Source organism: Anas platyrhynchos, chromosome 1 (genome assembly GCF_047663525.1).
Source record: "Anas platyrhynchos isolate ZD024472 breed Pekin duck chromosome 1, IASCAAS_PekinDuck_T2T, whole genome shotgun sequence".
Taxonomy (NCBI): domain Eukaryota; kingdom Metazoa; phylum Chordata; class Aves; order Anseriformes; family Anatidae; genus Anas; species Anas platyrhynchos.
This window is the reverse complement of record NC_092587.1, coordinates 128,325,811-128,347,644: the sequence shown is the minus strand read 5'-3', so window position 1 is coordinate 128,347,644 and position 21,834 is coordinate 128,325,811. Positions and strand designations below refer to the sequence as shown.

Genomic DNA, 21,834 nt, shown 5'->3' with positions numbered 1-21,834 from the left:
TCAGGAAAAGAAAAATGCATCATAAAGAAGATTATCTTAGAGAGATTTCTTGCTGTCTGATCATGTCACATAAAGTAAGCAAGGCAAATGTTTTTACTGAGCAGCACATCAATAGTATTTTTTTGCCTGAAGTAAGTCAACAGAGCAGAAAACAGCAGCAGTACCTAGCCTGGGTTTTAGTGACTTTAAATTCCCAACTTTGGCATTGTCTGAATCCTCTTAACCATCATGCTGCGCTGGTAATCAAATTTTGCAACACTTTTCCAAGCCACTTAGCTATTAGGGAGATGGGCACATGTGTGCAAGACTTTATGTTCCCGTCTTCAAGGGACAATTTTGCTCTCTTTGAATGCATTTCTTGTTCAGTGTAGAAGGAGATAATAATAAAACATTTATGTTTATTAGATCTATGAATCTTAAATGCTGTGCACTGGACCACAAACAGGACTTATATATTATGTTTACTAAAATTTTCATTTTGGTATATTAGCAGCAGTGCTAGGATAATTTTCTCATGGAATAATATGGTAATATGGTCTACAGTTTGCCAACTCACAGATCATTGGTCTATCTATATTTTCTGAGAACTGTCACCCCAAACTCTAGTACACAGTATTAATCATGTCAGAATCATTAAGAAAATAAAATGTACAGGGAAAACTTCCAAGACATGCTTTGGCTGTGAGCAGCATGGTGATGCCTGCCCAAGTCCATGGATGGACCATCAGCCCAGCACTCTGAGGTGGCCCCTAGGACAAGGAAATGCGGACCCTGTAGCTTGGAGTGGTTCCATAGCAGGCTGATTCCAAGGTCAGATGTGGCCTTGCAGGAATTGTAAGCAGCAGCTCAGCCCTGCAGGGAGATGTCTGAGGGCATTGTGGTCAGAGCAGGGTAGCAGGAGGACTCAGGAGTCTGGTGGGTGACTCTGCTCAGGCACAGCTCGTCTCCCTCAGCTTTTGCTATCTGAATGAAGGAGCCCCTCATAGCAAGCAAGGGACACCTAGCCAGCAAAGTGTCCCATAGTCCATGGAGAAAGGTACCTCCAGAGGTAATAGGATAAGCCACCGTGTCAGGACTCCCTCCCTCCTTGTGTACAGACAAAGTCTTGCTGTTTAACATGAAACCCACCTGAGATGCTCACATGAAACATGCAAATTTCCCTATTCTCATGAATCAAAGCCATGGACCTTTACAGAGAAAAACCTCCAAACCCATCTGATGTGAATAACACTTCATAGCACTGATTCCAAGGAAAGGGAGGCTTGTCAGTGCACCACAGACTTTTGTCTATAAATCATTTTCTGGGAAAAAAGAAAAAAAATGCTCAATTATAGTCAGCTTCTATTAACAAAAGCTAGTAGGAACAACTGTAGGCATTGCTGATGGTATTGTGGTAATGCCTAGAGACCTGGGATCTCTGGGATCAGAAATCTGCTGTGCAAAGAAAAAGCAGTGTGATACAGCAGGGTTGTTCCTATAGAGGTGCCCATTGAAACACAGTATGAAAAGCAACGGGTGGATATGATGAGCAAATACACTGTGGCAGAGAGTGGTGAGGAAAATCTGCCAGAAGTTACCACAATGCCACAAACCATCTCTGTTGCTTTACATCCCCTTCTGAAGACCAGGGGCCCAGTTTTAATACGTTGTGCTCAGCCCACACCATGGATGCAGGGGTGTACCTTCCTGAGGTACACTTTTATTCTCTCCATCTCCACTTCATCATGTGTTAGGCAGGGTTAATAACCTCGACTCTGTCATCTCCTGGTGACTGCAGATGCTGAGCTAAGTGCCAGCCTTCACCACAGAGCACTCAAAGCAGCTCAGTGGTTTGACCCGCCAAGACCTAGAGGTTATACGGAGGATTGGTTGCTCACTTGCAAACCTCTCTCAGAATAAAACAGAAGGACAAACTGCCAGCTTCATCTCTTCCTGCAGCGGGAGTCTCCCAGGCTGTGAGGTGCTCTGTGTGCACATGCACACGTGCAGGCCTGCACAGGTTTGGTTACATAGGACATAGCCATGGGGTTCCTGGGTGTTCAGCCTGGCTCTGTGTTCAACCATGAGATTGCATCAGGCTAAAGTTAAATTATTTGTGAGTGTGAGGTAAGGCAAAGTAGATTTAAAAATATAAGAAATGTATTTTCTTCCAGACCACTCTGATGGCTGCATGGTGTCCTCATCTGTCTGGCCACATTTGCAGGAGCAGTGGGAGCTGCCTGTGAGACTTTTCCTTTGAGCCTGGCAGATTTACAGAGCAGCCAGGACAGGGTTAAGGCCTGTGGTGTGCTTACAGGAGTGATAAGGCACCAGGGCTGAGTATACAAGAGCAAGGAAACAATCAGTCGACGTGTATGTATGCGTGTTTGTGTGTTTTAGAAGGGCTGCAGATGAGGCTGGCAGGGAAAGGACATCTGTCTGAGCTGCTCTTCTGCTCTGTCAGAACATCAGATTTCTTCAGCTACTCTTCAGCTCATCCCTGCAAAGAGGGAGCTTGAGTTTGCTTGTCTGCCCTCCTCTTGCAAGGGACTCAAGGTACAGAGGCAGCCTGCACGAGTGATCACACCTGGGCTGAGAGCCCAGGCAGAAAAGCCAAAGCTGGCTCAGCAAGTGACAGAAAATTAAGGAAAATCTTTGCACAGTAAGAGGAAAAGCAGCCCATTTAATTGCCCTTGTCATGGGAGATGTCTTTATTTAATTGACTGTTTCTCCCATGATTGACAGGGTTTAGACATTTGCATTTAAATTAGGCAAGCTGTCAGGCACTGATCATACTTGTCCACTGTTTTGCTGAGACTGTAAAAAAATCAAAACGCCCTGGTGCTCATGCGGTGAAGCCTTCCTGAAGTAATGTTGCTTTTACAAGTACACAACAGAGCAAGTGTAAAGCATAATTGGAGTTTGCAAGTGGAATCTTTACCTTAAGCACCTTGCATTATCCAGACTTTAGTGCTGGAAAACTGCAGGAATGCCTGACACCCTGAGCTGCTGCCAGCCAGTCATAGGAGGCAGTGACATTTATTGTAGAGAGACACATGGGGTGCCATTATGAATATGAGGTTAGGTGGCTTACCTTGGTGAGACCAGCTGCAGATGACAGGAATTGTAGTCACATGGGAGCTCTGAGACCTGAAATAAGGGGATTAACAATGGCAACCACTCTTGCAAATGTTGAGCTCAGTGTTTGGATGCAGGCATGGATGCAGGGATACAGCAGTGCATCCAGCTGCCCTGGACCCCTTGGAGTGGGTCACAGCCACAACCTTCTGATGTTGCTCTGAACTCACACATAAGTTTGTTTATACAAGAAAGACCCATACAATCCTCTCTCTCCCCCACACCTCCTACCCCCCAATAAATAAATAAATATATAAAAATCAGTGGTGGAAGGAAAGAAACACCGAATTTCTAGAAGGATGTCTCTGAATACACTAAAAATATTTGTTTGTTGGACTTATCCCTTTTGTGCATTAGATGTCTCCTGCTCCCGCTACTAATAATACATACGATAGCAGAGAAGCATGTCAGTTCATTTGTTTTATTTTACTATGCCAGATTATGTCTCCACAAGAGGATTAAGTGTGCCACCTTGAAATAAAACTGATTTCCACAGAGTTGATTTACAGAATGATGCTTTTCTTTAATACATCATTTACAAAGTGTCAGGTCCACAATTATGAATTCATTCCAGGCAGTCTAGTTACAGCATTGATGAAATCCCCTCAGGTCACTAAGGCACTATCTGGGGGTAATTCACTTGTGCTGTAAGTTAGTGGGCAGCCTCAGGAAGGTTTTGAAAGGGTGGCTGAGAAAGCCGCTCTCCAAACTGCCAAGACAACCCCGAGTCTGGTCAATGAAAACTGGCAGAATGCTACCCTCACATGTTCATTCTGGATCCACCACCGTGTCTCAGTAAGAATATCAGTCTTTCCAAGCCAGAGAAGAAGTCCTGAGGGGCTTCAAACGCCATCCCAAAGTCTTTCTTCCCACTGAAGCACTGGGCAGGCTGTACCAGGTCTGTGCTGCTGGCATCGTGGCCCTGCCGCTGCTCTTCCTGTGCTGATGGCAGAAGGTGCACTCAGGAGATAGAGGTATCTCTTTCAGCCCCTGCTCCGAGTTTTAGATACTGTGTTGCTGCCTACTGTGTCAATACAATATAAACACTCTTAACACCCTTGGTTTTAGCTCTCATTTCCTAAGCTCCTGCGTCCGTCTGTACCAAGAGAAACAGATCAACAGCACAAACTTTCAGAGTATCTTGATTAGCTGGAGCAGATGGCTAAAACATGATAGATGCAGTAGTATAGCCGGGAGCATTAGAGCTCCCGTTCATATCAGTGGGACCAGAGCACGAATCCGAGGCTAGAGTCATTGCTAATGTGTTGGAGACTGTCAATATTTAAGCAATCAAAAGGAAGAAAAGTTGGATTACCTGTTGTTTACATTTCAGTAAAACCTGAAAACCCCAATCAGTTGTCATGGTCTCGTGGTATGAGGTGCTGTGTGCACCGTTAGCAAGGAGAGCAATTGGCTGTGGAGAATTTGCCAGCCCCATCAGCTCAGGCATTCGTACGTGGCATTCAGATATGGGCAACAGCCTGGCCAAAAAGAGGAAAGTGGATTTCAGCTGAAAAAGCTGGCCTGCATGTGCAGTGAAAAACCCTGTATCTGCTCTGCTGACAGGCAGCCTCTGCAAGAACCTGTTTTCTTTTTATTTTGAGAATTGACTCAAGCGTTAGCCCTGCAGAGACCCCTCAGGTTGCCTCTCACCAATTCTGCACCCATGCACCCAGCTCACCCATGCCATGTGAGCAGCTGGGGACCATGGAGTCCTGCCCGAGCTCCTATCAGCAGGCTATTTGGTTTGCCCTCACACCATCTGATCAAGTAGAGAAGGGAATTTTAGTGTTCAGATACCAGCCTGTGTCCTGGACACAAACCAAAGTGATGCTTGAGCCCATTCCAGTGGTGAGGCACCAAAAGGCGTCCTAGCACCAGCCAATATGAGTGATGTAGAGAAAGGCAGAAAGCTGGATTCCCTTGCAGAAAACTGCCTTCCCGATCCCAGGCTATCATTTTGACCAGAGTGCAGAAAACTGCCAAGAATCAGAGGGAAAAGCATTGCCAAAGCTCTGTCCACCCTGTCCTCACCTGCCCTCTGGTTACAGTCTCTGTGGCTCCTTGGGAAGGCAGGATGAAAAATACTACAATGGCACTCTAAGAGTCAAAACTATTTCTTCATACCTGCAGACAGCTCTGAAGCATGAGATTTAGTGATGTCTGGTCTAGTGGCCTGGGGGAACCAGAGCTGCAGATGCTGGGGCAGAACCAATGGCTCCGGCCATTCAGTTCAGCTGCTTTTCTTGCCCACCCCCCACCACACACAGAGGCTGCTGCATATCTCATATCATTTGTATTAAAACAGATCATTTCAGTGACACTAGGCAACTTTAAAATATTCTAAGTAAAGGTGCCCTTTCCCTCTCATTGGTCTCCAATATTCTGCTACCCTCACTGCTTGGAAATTGCCATATTTCAATCTAAATTTGTCTGACCTCTGACCATTCCATTTGTCTATGCCTTTCTCAGCAGGATGAAAATATCCCTTACCTCTGCTTATCTTCTCAATATGAAAATGCCTTCATAGAATCATAGAATCAGAATCATTAAGGTTGGAAGAGACCTTCAAGATTATCTTATCCAACCATCACCAATATCACCCACTAAACCTAAGTGCCATGTCCAACCTTTCCTCGAACACCCCAAGGAACGTGAGTTCCTTGAACACCCCCACTGACACTTCCTTAGGCAATCAAGGCTCCTTGGAAGGCATCATTCAGCTACACTGGCTTAATAACCGGTATTCTCTGATCCCATCTCCTCTTTGCAGGCTGTTCTGAACTCTTCCTGGTATTTAGTGTTTTTCTTAAAAGCATATGGTACCACAGACAGATGATTCACCATGAACCTACAGTGCTGGAGGCACCACAGACACCATCACTTCCATGCTACTATTAATCGAATTAATAACAACAGTCAAGGATAGTGTTCAACTATTTTAGGCTATTTTTTAGACTATTTTTTAGACTATTAGCCCCAAAATGGAGCTAAAAGTTGATATGGAGGTAATGGCCTTTTGGGACACCTGTCTTTGATGAAGTCAAAGAAAGGACATACACATCATATAAGCATCATATAACATAGCTGACAGCTTCATACTATGGGACTAGCTCAGGTAGTGATTGCACTAAAGCCATGACACCATAAGAATGGCATGGGACATATGATTGCCAGGTGTATAAGAGACACTCCAAAGTCTTGGTCTCCTTTCCTTGAAAGCTCCCCCACTCCTTTTTTTTTTTTTTTTTTTTGCCATAATCTGCTCGCTTGGGTCCTACATACACTGCACTCGTATGAGTTAAAATGGTTTCTGTTAGACTATGGGCATTTATCCCAATGACTCTGACATATTTTTTTGCAGTCTGCTCAGCCACTGTGCCATCTGCAGACTTTCCCAGCAGAAGCTTTACAGCTTGCCCAAGGCACCTGATAACCGCAGTAAATAGTACTGCAGCTAGAGCAGGTTCCCAGGACCCAGTCTAGAAATGGTTTCCACACACTGCTACAATTTTACCAGCATGCTTGGGGACCCTCTGGGGTTGCCATGGGGCTCGAGATCCTCACCTGGCCCAGCTCCCCTTCTTGAGGCAGGAAATCTATTTTTAACCCTTGTTCCGTGGGAGAGGGGCAGGGACCACTTGGGCATGGATGGAGAAGGGAGGAGCATGCGTGTCTGGGCACACTCTTGGGCATGTCTACATCTAACAAGGTCACCCACAACAGCATGCCCAAACAGGCTGCTAGCTTGTATGTCAGCAGAGCACACACCCTTCTTACATCACCTACAACCTTGTGACAACAGAGAAAAAAAAAAAAAGACTAGCCTTGCCATGCATTAAACAACATGGACTAATATTAATTGTCATCTGTTAGTACTATTAGCCTCTCCATTATACCATCTACTACTGGCCTTAGGTATATATATATATAATTCTTGCACTTTTCACAGTCACAACTTCCACCTTTTTAAACTTCACAGTTTTGTAGCCAGTTCTTCAGTTCGTGGGAATTTCTCCAACTTTTCAAGATTTGTAAAAAAATAAATAAATAAATAACACTAGTTATTCCCCAGCTGGTTTCTTTAATACTCTTAGGTGCAAATTATTCAGGCTTGCTGGTGTGAAAATATTTTGGGCTTGCAGATGTTGGCTCACATCCTCTTTAACACAGCTGGTGACTTTTCTGCTACATCTAGAGCACTGCACACAAGCTACGGACACCTCCTCTGCATTTGGGCTTAAATATATAGTGATTGCCTTTCACCTTGTTTCCATCATTGTTTATATCTTCACTGTTTATGTGTATGCCTGACATAATGATTTTTTTTGTTCCCGATGTATTTAAAAATGGACATTTGTCTGTCACACAGTGACCTTTGATATTTTGTTGGCTCCTCCAGCTTTCCTTATCAGACACCAACATTTTTAAACTCCAATATTTGCTGTCATTTACTTTTGCTTGTTTTCCCATCTGTTGCATATTGATTTTTTTTTAATTACTTCTTTGAGGTTCTAGCACAACTCTTCATTTTCTCTCACTCAGGTTAGCTTTTTGCCCTGCATGTTTTTTTCAGGGCAAGGTGTGGCAAAGGAGGAAGCCGGTGGTCAGCTACTAATGTGTCATTAGCATTTCTCACTTTACATTTGCATTCCCAGTCCATTGTACTGGCAGCTGCTTTTAACTTCAAGAAGCCTGCTTCTTTTAGGTTCCATATATATAGAGAGAGTGTTTTGTCTTTTTTCCACAAAACAAAGATAAGGTGCCACGGCTGTGCACTGTAGTTTAAGTGCTACAGTGTAAGGGACTGTTAAGCTGTAGGTCAGTGATGAGCTCTTCTTTCTCTGTCAGAGCAAAGCACAATATTGATTTATTGCACATCACAGGCAGGACTTCTGGGGTTGAGAAACTGCCATTTTTAGAAACTCCAATGAATTTTTATTGCAGGCTCTGTAAGATATTCAGCAGTTACCTCATGTGTTTAGGTTAACCACTGTTGCTCCTTTTGTGCACTGAAGGTTGTGCTTTCCAGAGAAATCAGGCTGACTGTCTAGTGAGATGAAGGGTCTGCATCTGAGGCCCCAGCTTTAGTTTCCCTGTTAAAATTTTTATTCTATGCCCTCAGTCCTACACCATTGACACCATTTAACAAGGCCAAGTGCCGGGTCCTGCACCTGGGGTGCAATAACCCCAAGCAGAGCTACAGGCTGGGAGATGCGTGGTTGGAGAGCTGCCAGGCAGAGAAGGACCTGGGAGTGATGGTGGACAGTCGGCTGAATATGAGCCAGCAGTGTGCTCAGGTGGCCAAGAAGGCCAACAGCATCCTGGCTTGTATCAGAAACAGTGTGACCAGCAGGGCTAGGGAGGTGATCGTCCCCCTGCACTCGACTCTGGTGAGGCCGCACCTCGAGTGCTGTGTTCAGTTTTGGGCCCCTCGCTACAAGAAGGACATCGAGGTGCTTGAGCGGGTCCAGAGATGGGCGACGAGGCTGGTGAGGGGCCTGGAGAACAAGTCCTACGAGGAGCGGCTGAGGGAGCTGGGCTTGTTCAGCCTGGAGAAGAGGAGGCTCAGGGGCGACCTTATTGCTCTCTACAGGTACCTCAAAGGAGGCTGTAGCGAGGTGGAGGATGGCCTGTTCTCTCACGTGCCTGGTGACAGGACGAGGGGGAATGGGCTAAAGTTGCGCCAGGGGAGTTTTAGGTTAGATGTTAGGAAGAACTTCTTTACTGAAAGGGTTGTTAGGCACTGGAACAGGCTGCCCAGGGAATTGGTGGAGTCACCATCCCTGGAAGTCTTTAAAAGCTGTTTAGATGTAGAGCTTAGGGATATGGTTTAGTGGGGACTGTTAGTGTTAGGTCAGAGGTTGGACTCGATGATCTTGAGGTCTCTTCCAACCTAGAAATTCTGTGATTCTGTGATTCTGTGACAACCCTGGAGACTTGTCCTGTTACAGCAAATCCTTAGATGGAAAGCATCACCAGCAGCCCTGGCACGAGCAAACCATGCTGGTAGTGCCTGATCCCACACCATGCAGTGTGGGCACCAGCACATACCCTTTCCCATAGTGGGTGCTGAGCACTCAGAGACCTGTGCAGCAGTTAGCTGGCACCGAGGAGCTTCTCCAGCTGGAGCATTGACTGCATTAGGGAGCTCACCGGATTTGAAATCAAAGGATGTATTTCAGTGCATAGGTCCCATGCCTCCCCCAGACAGGAAGCAAATGACAAGGCTGACCCAACTGAAATCTTTGACTTGAGATCAGGGTTTCATTCACAGGCTTGAATGAAGGTCACCTGCAGAGAATAAACACTCCAGGTGCTAAGGGGTCTTTCTAATCAGAACAACATTGCCCATGGGCCATCCACTATTTACTCCAGTGACCTTTACATCTGTTGCTTCTCATATGTATAGTTAATTTTCGAAACATCTTGTATTCTGGATAGATATGACAAGGAATAACACAGTCATTACTAAATACTTACTGTGTAAGCCTTCTTCCCACCAGCGTGTAGTCTCAGTGTCGACCCCAGTCACTCCTGGATTGAAATTCCCATTCATCCAGATTTCAGACCAATGTAGCAGTGTGCAGGTACATGGACTGAAATTGGAAAACATGCTTCAGAAATTTAGAACTACACCACTCCATTCATTGCATCCCATTTCTTTCTGTTTGAATGTTAAATAATGGAAAGAGAGAGAAAGTAGGCAGTACCTGCCAATGTATGTAAGACTAGCCCGTCAGAGATGTCTTTGAGCCCATGTGCAATTTACTAAAGATTTTAATAACAGATGTTCACCCAAGAGTCATGCATAATAACAATAATCTTATCTAAGTATGCAGAAAGCAGATAGACCCAAAATAGATTGTCGTAGGGTGCTGATGGCTTAGACAGTCTAACAATTTTGTGGATTTATTCAATTATTTATCTTAGGAGCTATAAATATTCATAACGTTCATGCTGGAAACAATGAGAAAGTTTTGGACATCACATTTCTCATAAAGTTCTTCCAATATTTAGTAAGATTTTTTCATTGCTTTCAAATTCAGACTTCACACTCAACAAGGCTCCATGTGCTTCATTTATACAGTCTTTGCATAGCATCAACTTTTTCTCTGTTGCTTGAGGCTTTTTGCATAGTAATTAAGCCAGTCCTCCATATTATGTGGGCAAAAATGATAATGTGAACGTAATTACAAATTTTTAATGAGAAGATTTTCATTCAGTCTATTCACAGGCCAAGGCGGGATCAAGGTGCACATGTTAAACTTAAAAATGGGACATTTTTTCTCCCTCTTTCAGTGACAGGTTGGAGCAGAAGAAATATGTGGACATCCTGACTTAGAGGCAGCTCTTCCATCATTACAATAGGAAGTGGTTGCAATTTCAGAAGCTCATTTAATAGATCTAGGAAGAACTCAGTGTTTTCATGTCACAGCAATTTAAATGACCATTTTTGTAAGGCTTCAGTCCATTCTAACAAATCCCTGCTTTTTATTTAAGTTTTGGGTTCACATTCACTCAACATCTCAAAAAAAAGCTCAGTTTAAACAGATCAAAAAGTTTGTAAGTGGATTTCTACCTTCAGAGAAAAAACGGAAAGTGGGTCTGAAATATGGAAAACTTTTCTGCCAGCCTGATGCAGTCTAAGCAGTGTGGTTGGTAATGAAGCAAAGGCAGGCCAGGTTTTGCAAATTTCATTTGTTCTTGGCCACAGCGGTACTATTATTACAGCAGACACAAGTGATTTTGTCTGAAATTAAGATCTACCAACCTCCTCCTTTTAAAAATACTGCAGAAGGTGGTATCTCTGAGCACAAAATAGCCTGTCTCTTCATTTGCATTCCATATCTATGAAGTATAAAATGAGGACTGTATGGAACATCTATATTACTTGTAATTACTGGCATAAGAGAAGAGGGGAAAGCATTAATACAAAGCAATCATAAAAGAGGAAAGCAAGCTAAAGCTGCCTACAGTGCAAGCTTTTCCACAAAGCATGAAGTTACCTCACAGAAAAAATAAAATAAAATAAAGTAAAAAAAAAAAAAAAAAAAAAAAAAGTGAGACATATGTAGCTAAATTAATTTAAAATCCAAAGGAAACATCAGATTTTCTTCCTGTGCTTTTGTTGGTTTAACTTAATTTTTGTGGCTGATGTAACAGGCAGCAAGTAAGTAGATGAAGGTGGCAGGAAAAGAAACATGAAGGATGCACTGGACATGCCATTTTAGGAATAAGCCCCTCTCCCCCCATTGTGAGTGTGGAAGCAACTCTTCGGATCTCTATGCCTAGGAACATACAGGCAATATGACTCTGAGGGCAAAGTCCATTTATACTTCAGCTGATGTGCTTTTTCTTGTCTCAGCTGTGGAGCATAAAGATGGCTAGAATATCTTGCACCAGCACAGAAACTGCATCTAGGAAGCTGACATCCATTGGGGATCTTAACTGCCTTTTTTGTGATAAAGCTACTTCTGTGTTTATATTTGAAGTTGTGCCTTTGGGGCTAAGTGTACAGTATTAACCAATGTTTGCATAAAGTTTTAGAGTACATTATGTGGTGTTATCGTTAGTAACATTATTATTAACACAAGGATAATGACACAGTTTTCCAGTTTCCCTGACTTATTAACCTCAGTGGGAAAAGTATTTACCACAGAAAAACCTTGTGTGGGTGTCACGCTTTGGTGGTTTATGGTCATTTCAGTAGTTTCAGTTGTGAGAAACAATTGTTCAATGAGCTCAATAGAGATCCTAAGAGACACATGTAAGATATTTTCCAGAATTCAATGAGAAGTACACGCTTTGTCGACTCCTGACCATCTGTTCTTGCATATTTTTTTTAGTTCTAACTGTTAAACTTACGTAAGTCACAAATTGAATCACTGGGATTAGGTTAAGAAGTGATTGTGCATTACTTGTTATTGAATTCTTTCATTGAAGATGCCATACCAGGTCAGGTTTCATTTCCAAAACGTCTCTGGCCCAAAACCTTGCCAGCCCCATCTCCTAAGGTGGAGGAGTCACTTTGCAGTATGCAGGGAGAGATTTTCATGAGCCTTTTTCATGGTTTGGGTCACCATGCTGAAGCAATCCTCTGACCAGGCTCCTCTTGGTGGCCTGAAGACAGACGTGGAGAAGAGGGACAGCACTGATTGCCTTGCATGTTGAGTCCTCACAGCATCTTGCAAAATGTTTTTATCTGCTAGAGCCTCACAAAGAGGTGCTCAATCTGGCCAAAACTCTGACCCACTATTTCTGAGACTATCCTATCATCGCATTAATTGCATGGAAGACAATCCCCATGTGCAGGTTCAGACCGAGACCCTGAGACACAGAGATGTGCTGGCATCCATCCTGGCCAGCAGGTCATTGGTATCTGCTGTGTGCGAGGCAGGCTGCTACCTAGCAAGCACAGTGAGAACAGAGAAGTTCAAAGACTGAGCAGTAGTAAAGGTCAGAGCCTCATTCATATTTCCTGTCAGATCAGCAACCCAGTCACTTTCATCTGGGCTGTTTGACAACTGGAGAGATTGGAGTTGACACAAATTCTTGACTGTGTCATTTTACTCAACTGAATCTTCAGAAGCATATTTTTCCTTTTAAGTTTTGGCCTTTGTTGCGAGGCATGAGTCATACCTTTGTTTTTTAATCTCTTTCAAGATTTTTTTTATTATTTTTTTTTAAAGCAGGCAGGGGAAAGACTACAACAGAAAAAGATCAGTATCATACAAAAAGTAGAAAGAATGAATGTGAGAGCAAGCAGAGGTGATAAATCCATGACCATAACTGGATTTATTTCAGACAAACTGAGATTTGGATTGGATTACTCAAATGCTGGAGGTTAAATATGGGAAAGTATCTATCTATAACGAGCTATGAAACTCATGATCTCATTGCCTGAGCTCTGTCTACAGAAAGCAGAAAGAGGGGCAACTCTGGAGGAATTATCACCCCACTCCTTTCAGGCACCTATTTCTGGACTGGAGAAATTACCCCCTGATTCACCTCTTTCTCTCCATTGACACCAAGGATTATGCCCAGCCCTTGGGCAGCTGTAGTAGTAGAGATGTCTGATGCAGGCATGGAGAAGTGGATTTGATTCATTCAGCCTCAGTCAGCCCTCGGGTGGCCATTCACACCTCAGCTACTTACCTTCAGCCTGTGCTTTTCTCAGGAGATAAAAGAGAACACGATAAGGAGTTAAAAGGCATTTGTTGGAGATGTAAATGGTGTGGATTAGATATGTCCCAAAGGGGTAGCCTACCCTAGAAAACTGGATGTGTTCCAGAGCGTGTAAGTTGCTGTGATGCTGATCACAACTGACCTGACTGTGCAGAGCAGGAAAACAGTGCAGAGCACTTAACAGAGAACTTGGCCACCACCATGTCCAAGCAGTGCAAAATGAAAGGTAACAGCCACCAGCACCAAAGCTGTCCTTTTTCTGTTTTTCTTGTTGTTGCTGTTGTTTGAGAAGTGGGCATGCGACTAATCTGAAGCTGGTAGGTGAAAGGGAAAAACTATCTCACTATAAAAGAAATGTCAGTGGACAAAGCTGTGGAAAGCTTTGAAGAGTATTTGATGCATGAGCTGGAATTACACAATCTGAAAAATAGGACAAGGCGCTGCCCAAATCCAGTCTACCTTGTTGTACTCCTTAAGCAAGGTCAACAATATGTTAAAATCCAAGATTAACCCTACCATGTAAATTATGCGAAAAAGTAAAGGAGCAAAGGAGTTTCTGAGCCCACCCCCAAAAACTAACCAGAAGGTGCAGCATTTTCACTCCCTGAGCACACATCACTGGAAGATCCATCATCCTCCCAACACCAGGCCAGCCTAGGAGGTCAATCTCGGATGCGTGCCCACCTTGTGCCCTTGGACACAGCAATCCTCTGCAGCCACTGTCCACAACCAAAGATCAAGAGGGAAAGCAGAGCTGTGGAAATGCAAGCTAAGGGGACACCTATCAACACATCCATAAGGCATCTGGAAATGAAGACTCCCACTAGATCAATACTAAGCAATTAAACATTAATACTCAGGTTAACATATCTACTGGAGATTTCTGAATAAGTTAGCCCACCATCAGAAAAGTCATGAAGATAGTCAGCAAAATAATTCTATATAATTGTTAGGTTCTTAAGAAAATATACTCCTGTGTTCCTGTATGTAAGAACCTACATCTTCAAACCCTCTTTTTTCTACATTTTTCGTCTTTTTTTTTTTTTGTTTGTTTGTTTTGTTTTGTTTTGTTTTTGTTTTGTGCTTTTGACCTCATGACATCATGTTGGTACACAGAACCCATTGTGATCAAAAAGTCTCTCAGGTCATCTTCTGTAACTGTTGTAGCAGGCTTTATAAAGTAAACTAAATGCCTAATAATCAGTGCCAGCATTCCTAGACATTTGCAATTACATTCTTTCAAAATTATATTGTCTGGAAATGCCATGTCTAATTAAAATGTACTAATAACCTTAAATGGATTAATTTTCTGACTCTCCTTAATCTATTAATATTAATAAAAATAAGTCAGACTCTATCTTTCTCTGTATACATTAATTCATTCATATTAGTGGAAATTAATACTGGAAAATGTTCTCTCAGCTGGCTATATTATATCGAAGAAAATCCCTAAAGTAATTATGCTAACATGCCATGTTGATAAGCATACAATAAACACCTGCAGAAATAGCTTTGAATTAACTAAATTTATGAATACCTTGATATGTAATTCATTTCCTTTTCCATTTATATTCTTTAGGGTTTACTGAAGATGTTCATTTAGCTAGTGTTTCAGTAAATATCTGGTGAAACTGACTATAAAATGAGCTTTTATAGATGCCTTTTTTTTTCAGCCTAGCTCTTCCATTTTTGTACTGTAGTATTTGTAACACCATATTAAGATTCATAGAATATAATATTTTAAGAGCAATAGGATATCCTGAGTTGGGAGGGACCCACAAGGATCATCAGATCCAACTCCTGGGTCCCCAAAGGACTACCGAAAAAAAATCAGACCCTATGTCTGAGAATGTTGTTCAAATGTTCCTTGAACTCTTGGAGGTTCTATGCTGTGACCACTGCTCTGGGGAGCCTGTCCAAGTGCCCGACCACCTCTGTGTGCAGACCCTTTCCCTAACCCCCAGCCTGACCCTCCCCTGTCCCAGCTCCATGCCGTTCCCTCGGGTCCTGTCGCTGTCCCCAGAGAGCAGAGCTCAGCGCCTGCCCCTCCGCTCCCCTCATGAGCGGACATTGCCTGACCTATCTTCCAGTGGCCATACAATTTCTTTTTCCATCTAAACTCTAGAAGAAAATCCCTGCTCAGCCAAGCTGACCTTCTGGTCTGCTTGCTAGACTTCCAGTATCTTGGAATTGCCTGTTCCTGTGCTCTTAAGAGATGGTACTTAAAAATTGACCTGCAGTAATGAACTCCGATATCTTCAAAAACAGACCTTACTAATTAGTTCCCTGAGCAGCCTGAAGTCTGCTCTCCCTATATCCAGGTTTGAAGTCTTGGTGGCACTTTTCCTCCTATTACCAAAGACTTTGAACTTGACTGCCCAATGGTGACTATTTCCAAGACAGCCACAGAACACCACTTCTATGAGACCCTCTCTGTTTACAAGCAACAAATCTAACAGGGCTTCTTGTCTAGTCAGCTCCCTTTGTACTTGAAGAAGTCATCATCAAGGTTTTTTAGGAATCTCCTGGACCTGTTTATATCAGCTCTGTGTCACTCCAATTTATGGCTGGCAATTTGAAGTCCCCATAAGGACATGTGTGGCTGATCTAGAAGTAACTTTTAGTTCCTTAAAAATAGTTATTCTGTGCTGTCATACTGTCTGGGTGAATTATCACAAGTAAGTAAATTACCACAACCAAATCTATTTAATTTGACTGTCCTTTAATCCTTACCCAGAGGCTCTCAACCTTGTCATCTCCAGCTGTAAGCTCTCTACAGCCCAGCTCTGCCATTACAAACAGCATCACCACCCCACCTCACCTGCCTTGCCCATCCCTTCTGAAAAGCCTGTAACCATCTACCATAACACACCAGTCACAGGCCTCTTCCCACCAGGTTTCACTTATGTCACTGATGTTTTAGCTCTGGGACTGAGCCAAGGCTTCTAGCTCCTCTTGCTTGTTCCTCACACTGTGTGCACTGGAGTAGAAACATTTCAAATGTGTTTCGTTGTACCCAGCACCTCATGGAGCAGACTGGAGAATCTCACTAGCATACAGTCCCTCAGATTTTGGCATACCATCCCATAGTTTATAGCTGATAAGCCTACTTTTATCCCTTCCCCTTCAAATCTAGTTTAAAGATCTGTTGATCAGCCCTGCTATCTCCTCTGCAAAAATCCTTCTCCCTCTCTGAAAAAGGTACATCCCATTAGGTACCAGCAGGCCTGGTGTTGTGTTGCCCATCCCATGATTGAGAAACCCAAAATTCTGCAGGTGACACTGTCCTCAGAGCTACATATTGATCAGCTGGTTCTGCCTGTTTCTTTCAATATTGTTCTCTGCAACTGAAAGGATAGAAAAAACATTAACCATGTGCCTGATCCTTTAACCAATTGCCCCAAAGCTGGTTGACTGTCCTTGGACATCAACTACTTGGACATCAACTACTCCTCCAGAAAGCATGTTCCAGTGTTTGACCACCCACAATTTAAATATAAGCATGTATTTATGTGTGCATGTATGTTCTTATTTGTGTTTGTAGGTACATGTACATGCATAGTGTATGTACAGAAATATGTGTGTACAATATAAAATACACATACACTATTGTAGACATACACACATAGAGGGAAATGATAGGTATATTGAACAGGGCATTGCTTATAACTAGAAACTGAACACATTTATCCCATAAATAATGCACTTAACTAGTTAAAACAGCACAGTCTGCGCAACCCCAGAGCGTTGTACTTGCTATCTCTGCTCCTGCCATGGTGCCTGATTCAGCTGACTGAAAGAGACAGAACCCTGGAAGGAAATTATGTAAGGACTCTGGAGCACCTACATAGGGATGTACTCTGGCATGCCAAAAGTAGGCTAGGGCAGCTGAGGACACAGGCTCTCATCAATCCGCAGAGAGCTGACAGTGACCAAGGGGCCAGAAGTGTCATGCGCAGTGTGAGGTGGATCCTGGAAAAAATGTTCAGCAGACTGTAATTGCTATGATAATGAGTTTAAATAATAATTTGTGAAATGTGTAGGTTTGGAAATTTTTCTCAATTAACTTTTTCTTTCTATTGTAGTCTTTAAATACATATGTAAATTTTGGCTTACTTGGTGAGTACACTCCTGCCAGACCAGGGCTCTAGCAGATATGAAACTCTTCTGTTCTCTTGTCCTCTCATTCCACACATCGGATTCAAATAACTTTGCTTTTTCCATTTTCTTGGATTCTAAAGTGCAGTATGCCAAAGGGCTGAAATCATGAAAGACAAAATTGCAAAACAAAAAATATTTTCTACATGCCTAGCATAGCAAGCAATAGTGGTCGGTTTTGTTTGTTGTTTTTGTTTTCTTCTGTTTATGGTTATTTTTTTTATTTTGTTTTGTTTGGTTTGGTTTGTTTTTTTTTTTGTTGTTGCTGCTTGTTTGCTTCTTTCTTTCTTTCTTTCTTTAAGAAAGGCAGTTAGCATCTCTGGCTAATTAGCCTGGGAGCATTTAGTTCTGGACAATGGACTATTGCCATCTACAGCACCAAGCAGCAATTTAAATGGGCAACACTCTTTATAGATTGAGAAAGCATCAGATTTTGCTTCCAGAAGGTAAGCACACTCACAGCTCAAAAGGGAAATGTGCTACAAAATCTGCAAATTCAGTAATCCACTCAGTTTCTTTCAACAGTATTTTTCAATGGGGTGTAAACTGTTGTATGCCTTTGAAGAGAAGTCTGCGACTGTGCTTCCTATCTTAATGCTATTTGGACACATACATATTAATGTCAGGCAGCACTGTGCTTCTTTGGGTCAGTTACAAATTAAATTAACTCAGAATCAATACACATGAAACTGAATGGATTCATAACAGGTGTCTCTGGTTTAAAATGAGAAATCTTTTGAAAATGGTAAAATTTAAAATAGCAGGAAAAAAAATCAATCTTGAGTAAAATAGGATATTTTTTTTGTTTGTTTGTTTGTTTTTAAATGGAAGGGGTCTGTGAGGAATAAGCAATAATATGGTTCCTGAATTTTATAAATGACCAGTGCTATGGTCAATAAATTATTTATTTTTTCTTTCTTATTTTATTTATTCATTTTTTCTTTAGGTATAAAGCTATAGTAAGACCAATGGAGATCCAAGCGTCCCATGCGCTGATGAAGATCTGTGTGAGAGCTGCTATCATCTGGATTGTCTCCATGCTGCTTGCCATCCCTGAAGCAGTATTTTCAGATTTGCACCCTTTCCATGACAAAGGGACTAACAAAACCTTCATCAGCTGTGCTCCTTACCCACATTCTGATGGGCTGCATCCAAAAATCCACTCAATGGCATCATTTCTGATCTTTTATATCATTCCTCTATCTGTCATATCAGTATATTATTATTTCATTGCTAAGAATTTGATCCGGAGTGCTTACAACATTCCCGTGGAAGGAAACTTACACGTGAGAAAACAGGTACAGAATTGGCTTTCTTCAAAAATCCACATTCCTGATGAATCTAATAGCAAAGAGGGCTCATACAGGGAAAATGATATGATGGCAGACTGCATCTGTTGTGCTAATTTTATTAGACCGTGGGCTAAAAGAATTGCAGTGGTTGACACAAGCTGTGGCACAACATTAAAGACATCTCATGTTTCTAACTATGGAGACTCTGACAGGGTGATTACCACAACAAACACAGCAGGAAACTCAGGCCAGAGCCTGGGAAGGTATTGACTAGGATGCAGGAGATTGGGCAGAGATGAGCATGGTGTTGTGAGAACAAAGATGAGGGGTGGCATGGCAAAAAATCAAAACTTATCAATGCTCCTTTATCAGAGAGAACCTTGGATAATGTCTTGCCTCACAAAGCAGTCCCTCTTCATGCAGAAGGAAAAAACCAACTCTAATTCAGTCCTCAGCATGGAGACATGAAAATGGGGTGTCATCTGCTGGTGCTGTGCCATGCAGAGAAACCAGTACAGGCTGGAGAGAGACTAGGGGAGTGGAGACAGGAGGAGAACAGTGCTGTTCACAGGGTCCCCAGGAAGGAGGACAGAGCAGGACAGTGAGGCCTCCTAACGGATGCACTGAAGTTATATATCTTGTGGATGGTGTAATCTTTGCAGTGGTGCCATCCAGGCTGAAGTCTTAGGAGAAAAGTAGAGACCTGTCTTCTTTCCCTGAAACCTTTCATTTATTCTCCATCTATCAATGCCTCTTTTTCTACGGTCTGCAGAGGGGAGTGGTGTTGCACAAAACAGCCTGCCCACTTGTTATCTGCCCTCTAGTAGACCAGATTGGTCAATCTTCTTCTGGTCCAGTAAGTCATACCCTCAAGTTTCACCTTAAGACTGATTTGATTTATATATGTAGGACATTTACTCTGGACCAATGCAGACTCTTAACCTCCCCTATGGATCCTCAAAAGCAGAGATATCTCTGTTACTATCACTCATGTGTATATATATATGTATATAAAATAAAATTCCCTGAGCTGTGCTACCACAGAACTCACAGCCAGGCTGGCTCAATTGGGACATATTGCAATTGAGTCTTATGCTCTGGTTGAAAATGTGTGGCTGAAAATGTGCAGGCCATGCACCTAGCTGGGGGCTTTAATCAGGATTTGTCCAACCTAATTCCAGGCTTTCAACTGCAGACTGTTCACTCTTGGCTGCTCTTTTTGTAAGCCACTAGGGAGAAAAAGTTATCTCCAGGGGTAAGTCCAAATCCTTCATGTGCAGCTGAGTGTTTCTGGTCGCTGCTTAAATTGGGATGCATCTAAGCCTTGGGCTTGTCTCAGTAAGAAAGCAACAGCAAGGTAACTTCTTCCTAAACAACTTATTTCCCTTGACAGATCCCCTTCCTTTCAACTGAGAGGTTCTTCAACCTAAGCTAAACTGACACAAGCCATTCTTCAGCTGAACAAGCGTCTGTATAATTGCACCAAGTTGACATCTCCACCTTAGGTTGACATAACACAATCATCTCTTGTAGCCTTCTGGTACTAAGTTAAAACAACTGGGATGGAAAGTTATGTTTTCTACCCATTAAGTGATGTGCTGTACCTGAAATCTTTACTATTTTTCTCTTCTGAATATGTATAAATCTTTCTCCACTGCAAGCCATTTTTTTTTGCAGATTCAGTGATTGTTTTGATTAGCAGCAATAAAGTGAGTTGTAAAAGCAGTCCTTTCCCCTTTTGGTTTTGGGGATAGTGCTCTAAAGGAAAAAAAAGTCCAGGCTACAGTCTAGCACCATCAGTCCATCATTCCTGTCCTGCTGTGCATTCAGGAGCTATAGGTCTCCATCTGAGATAACTGGTATTGATTTCTTTATTGCGTTGCTTCCTTTCTTTATAGTGCAGATGTGGCCTCAATAGCCCTGTATCAAATTAAGGATACATTTAAAAAGAATATATGGTTTAGCCATGGAGAGCCCTTTCTCGAAGGATTTAATTTTCAGACCGCTCCCTGGAGACATTATCATCTGGTACATGTCAGTTCTTTCTAAGCTCAATAGCTAGTTTTCAGTTGGTGCCATTAAAGGGGCACCAAATAAAGTCCAAATGTGCACATCAGGTCTCTCCTGCATACTCCCTCCTCTCAGCTGCCCTGAGGAAAAAACAGCCCGTGTCAGCTGCTCAGTTTCTAATCTAGCTCAGAAGTTTCTGTGTAGCTCAGAAAGTGATGAGGAGGAGGTGGCTGAAAGCCTGGCCAGGCACTGCTGCAGCACCAGCACTGGAACAAGGGCAGTGTAGCCAGGGATGGGGAAAGTTTCAGGCTATTCAGGTCATTCTCAGATACAGAGAACAAGCAGGTAGCAGAATATACTCTATATTGGGAAGAGGTGCAGAAATTACCAGCCAGGAAAATACTATGATCCCTGAAAAAGCAGCAATGTTATACTTGCTGTGCAGTATAACCCAGGGAGCAGAGCATTTCAGCAGGTCTTTCTGGGCAACTCCATTCCTCCTCAGTTTTGTGTGACCTCCGTCATGGATCTTGTCTTCATTAGGAAGAAACACATGTTTTTCAGTGGTGTTAACTTAGTGTGCAGCACTGGTGGACATAAGATAAGGCATGGGTTACCTCAGTTCCCCTCAGTTGAGCAATACTTTGGGTTGACTCCAAGCCTGTACATGTAAGGAAAACAAAAGTGTGGCTTGTTTGTGTGAAGGTTATACCGCGAGCTAGTTGACATCATAGCACCTTCCCCTCGGGTGGATACAGCTGTGCTGAGAGGTGTTTGGTCATCCACCTGGTCACCCTCTATAGCCACCTGCTCCTTGTGACCCCAGCTCCTTCGGCTGAAGGGTCCACTGTGCTGCTGCCTTGGTGTTTCTGTAGGCACAAAATCTCCTCTCTTGACTTCTCCAGTTCCTTCAGTCTCTGAGCACTGTGTTTGGTCTCCAAGGGCTGTAAACTCTTGGCAGCACATTTGTGTACATATACCACATGGCCCCAAGGCAGAAAGTCCTGCCTCTGGGCTCTGTGAAATATCCCAGACCCTTACTCCATAATTAATATTAATATTTATTAAT

The 21,834-nt window shown here is 42.8% G+C and overlaps 1 protein-coding gene across 2 annotated transcripts in view; it reads left to right on the top strand.

Moving 5' to 3' along the window:
* GRPR (gastrin releasing peptide receptor) overlaps positions 1–21,834 on the top strand; it is a 34,311-nt gene that overhangs the window by 2,633 nt on the left and 9,844 nt on the right. For both annotated transcript variants that reach the window (XM_005014211.6, XM_021268660.4), the window contains one exon: positions 18,410–18,761. In XM_005014211.6, the coding sequence (XP_005014268.1) occupies positions 18,410–18,761 (352 nt within the window). The remainder of the gene's footprint in view (positions 1–18,409; positions 18,762–21,834) is intronic.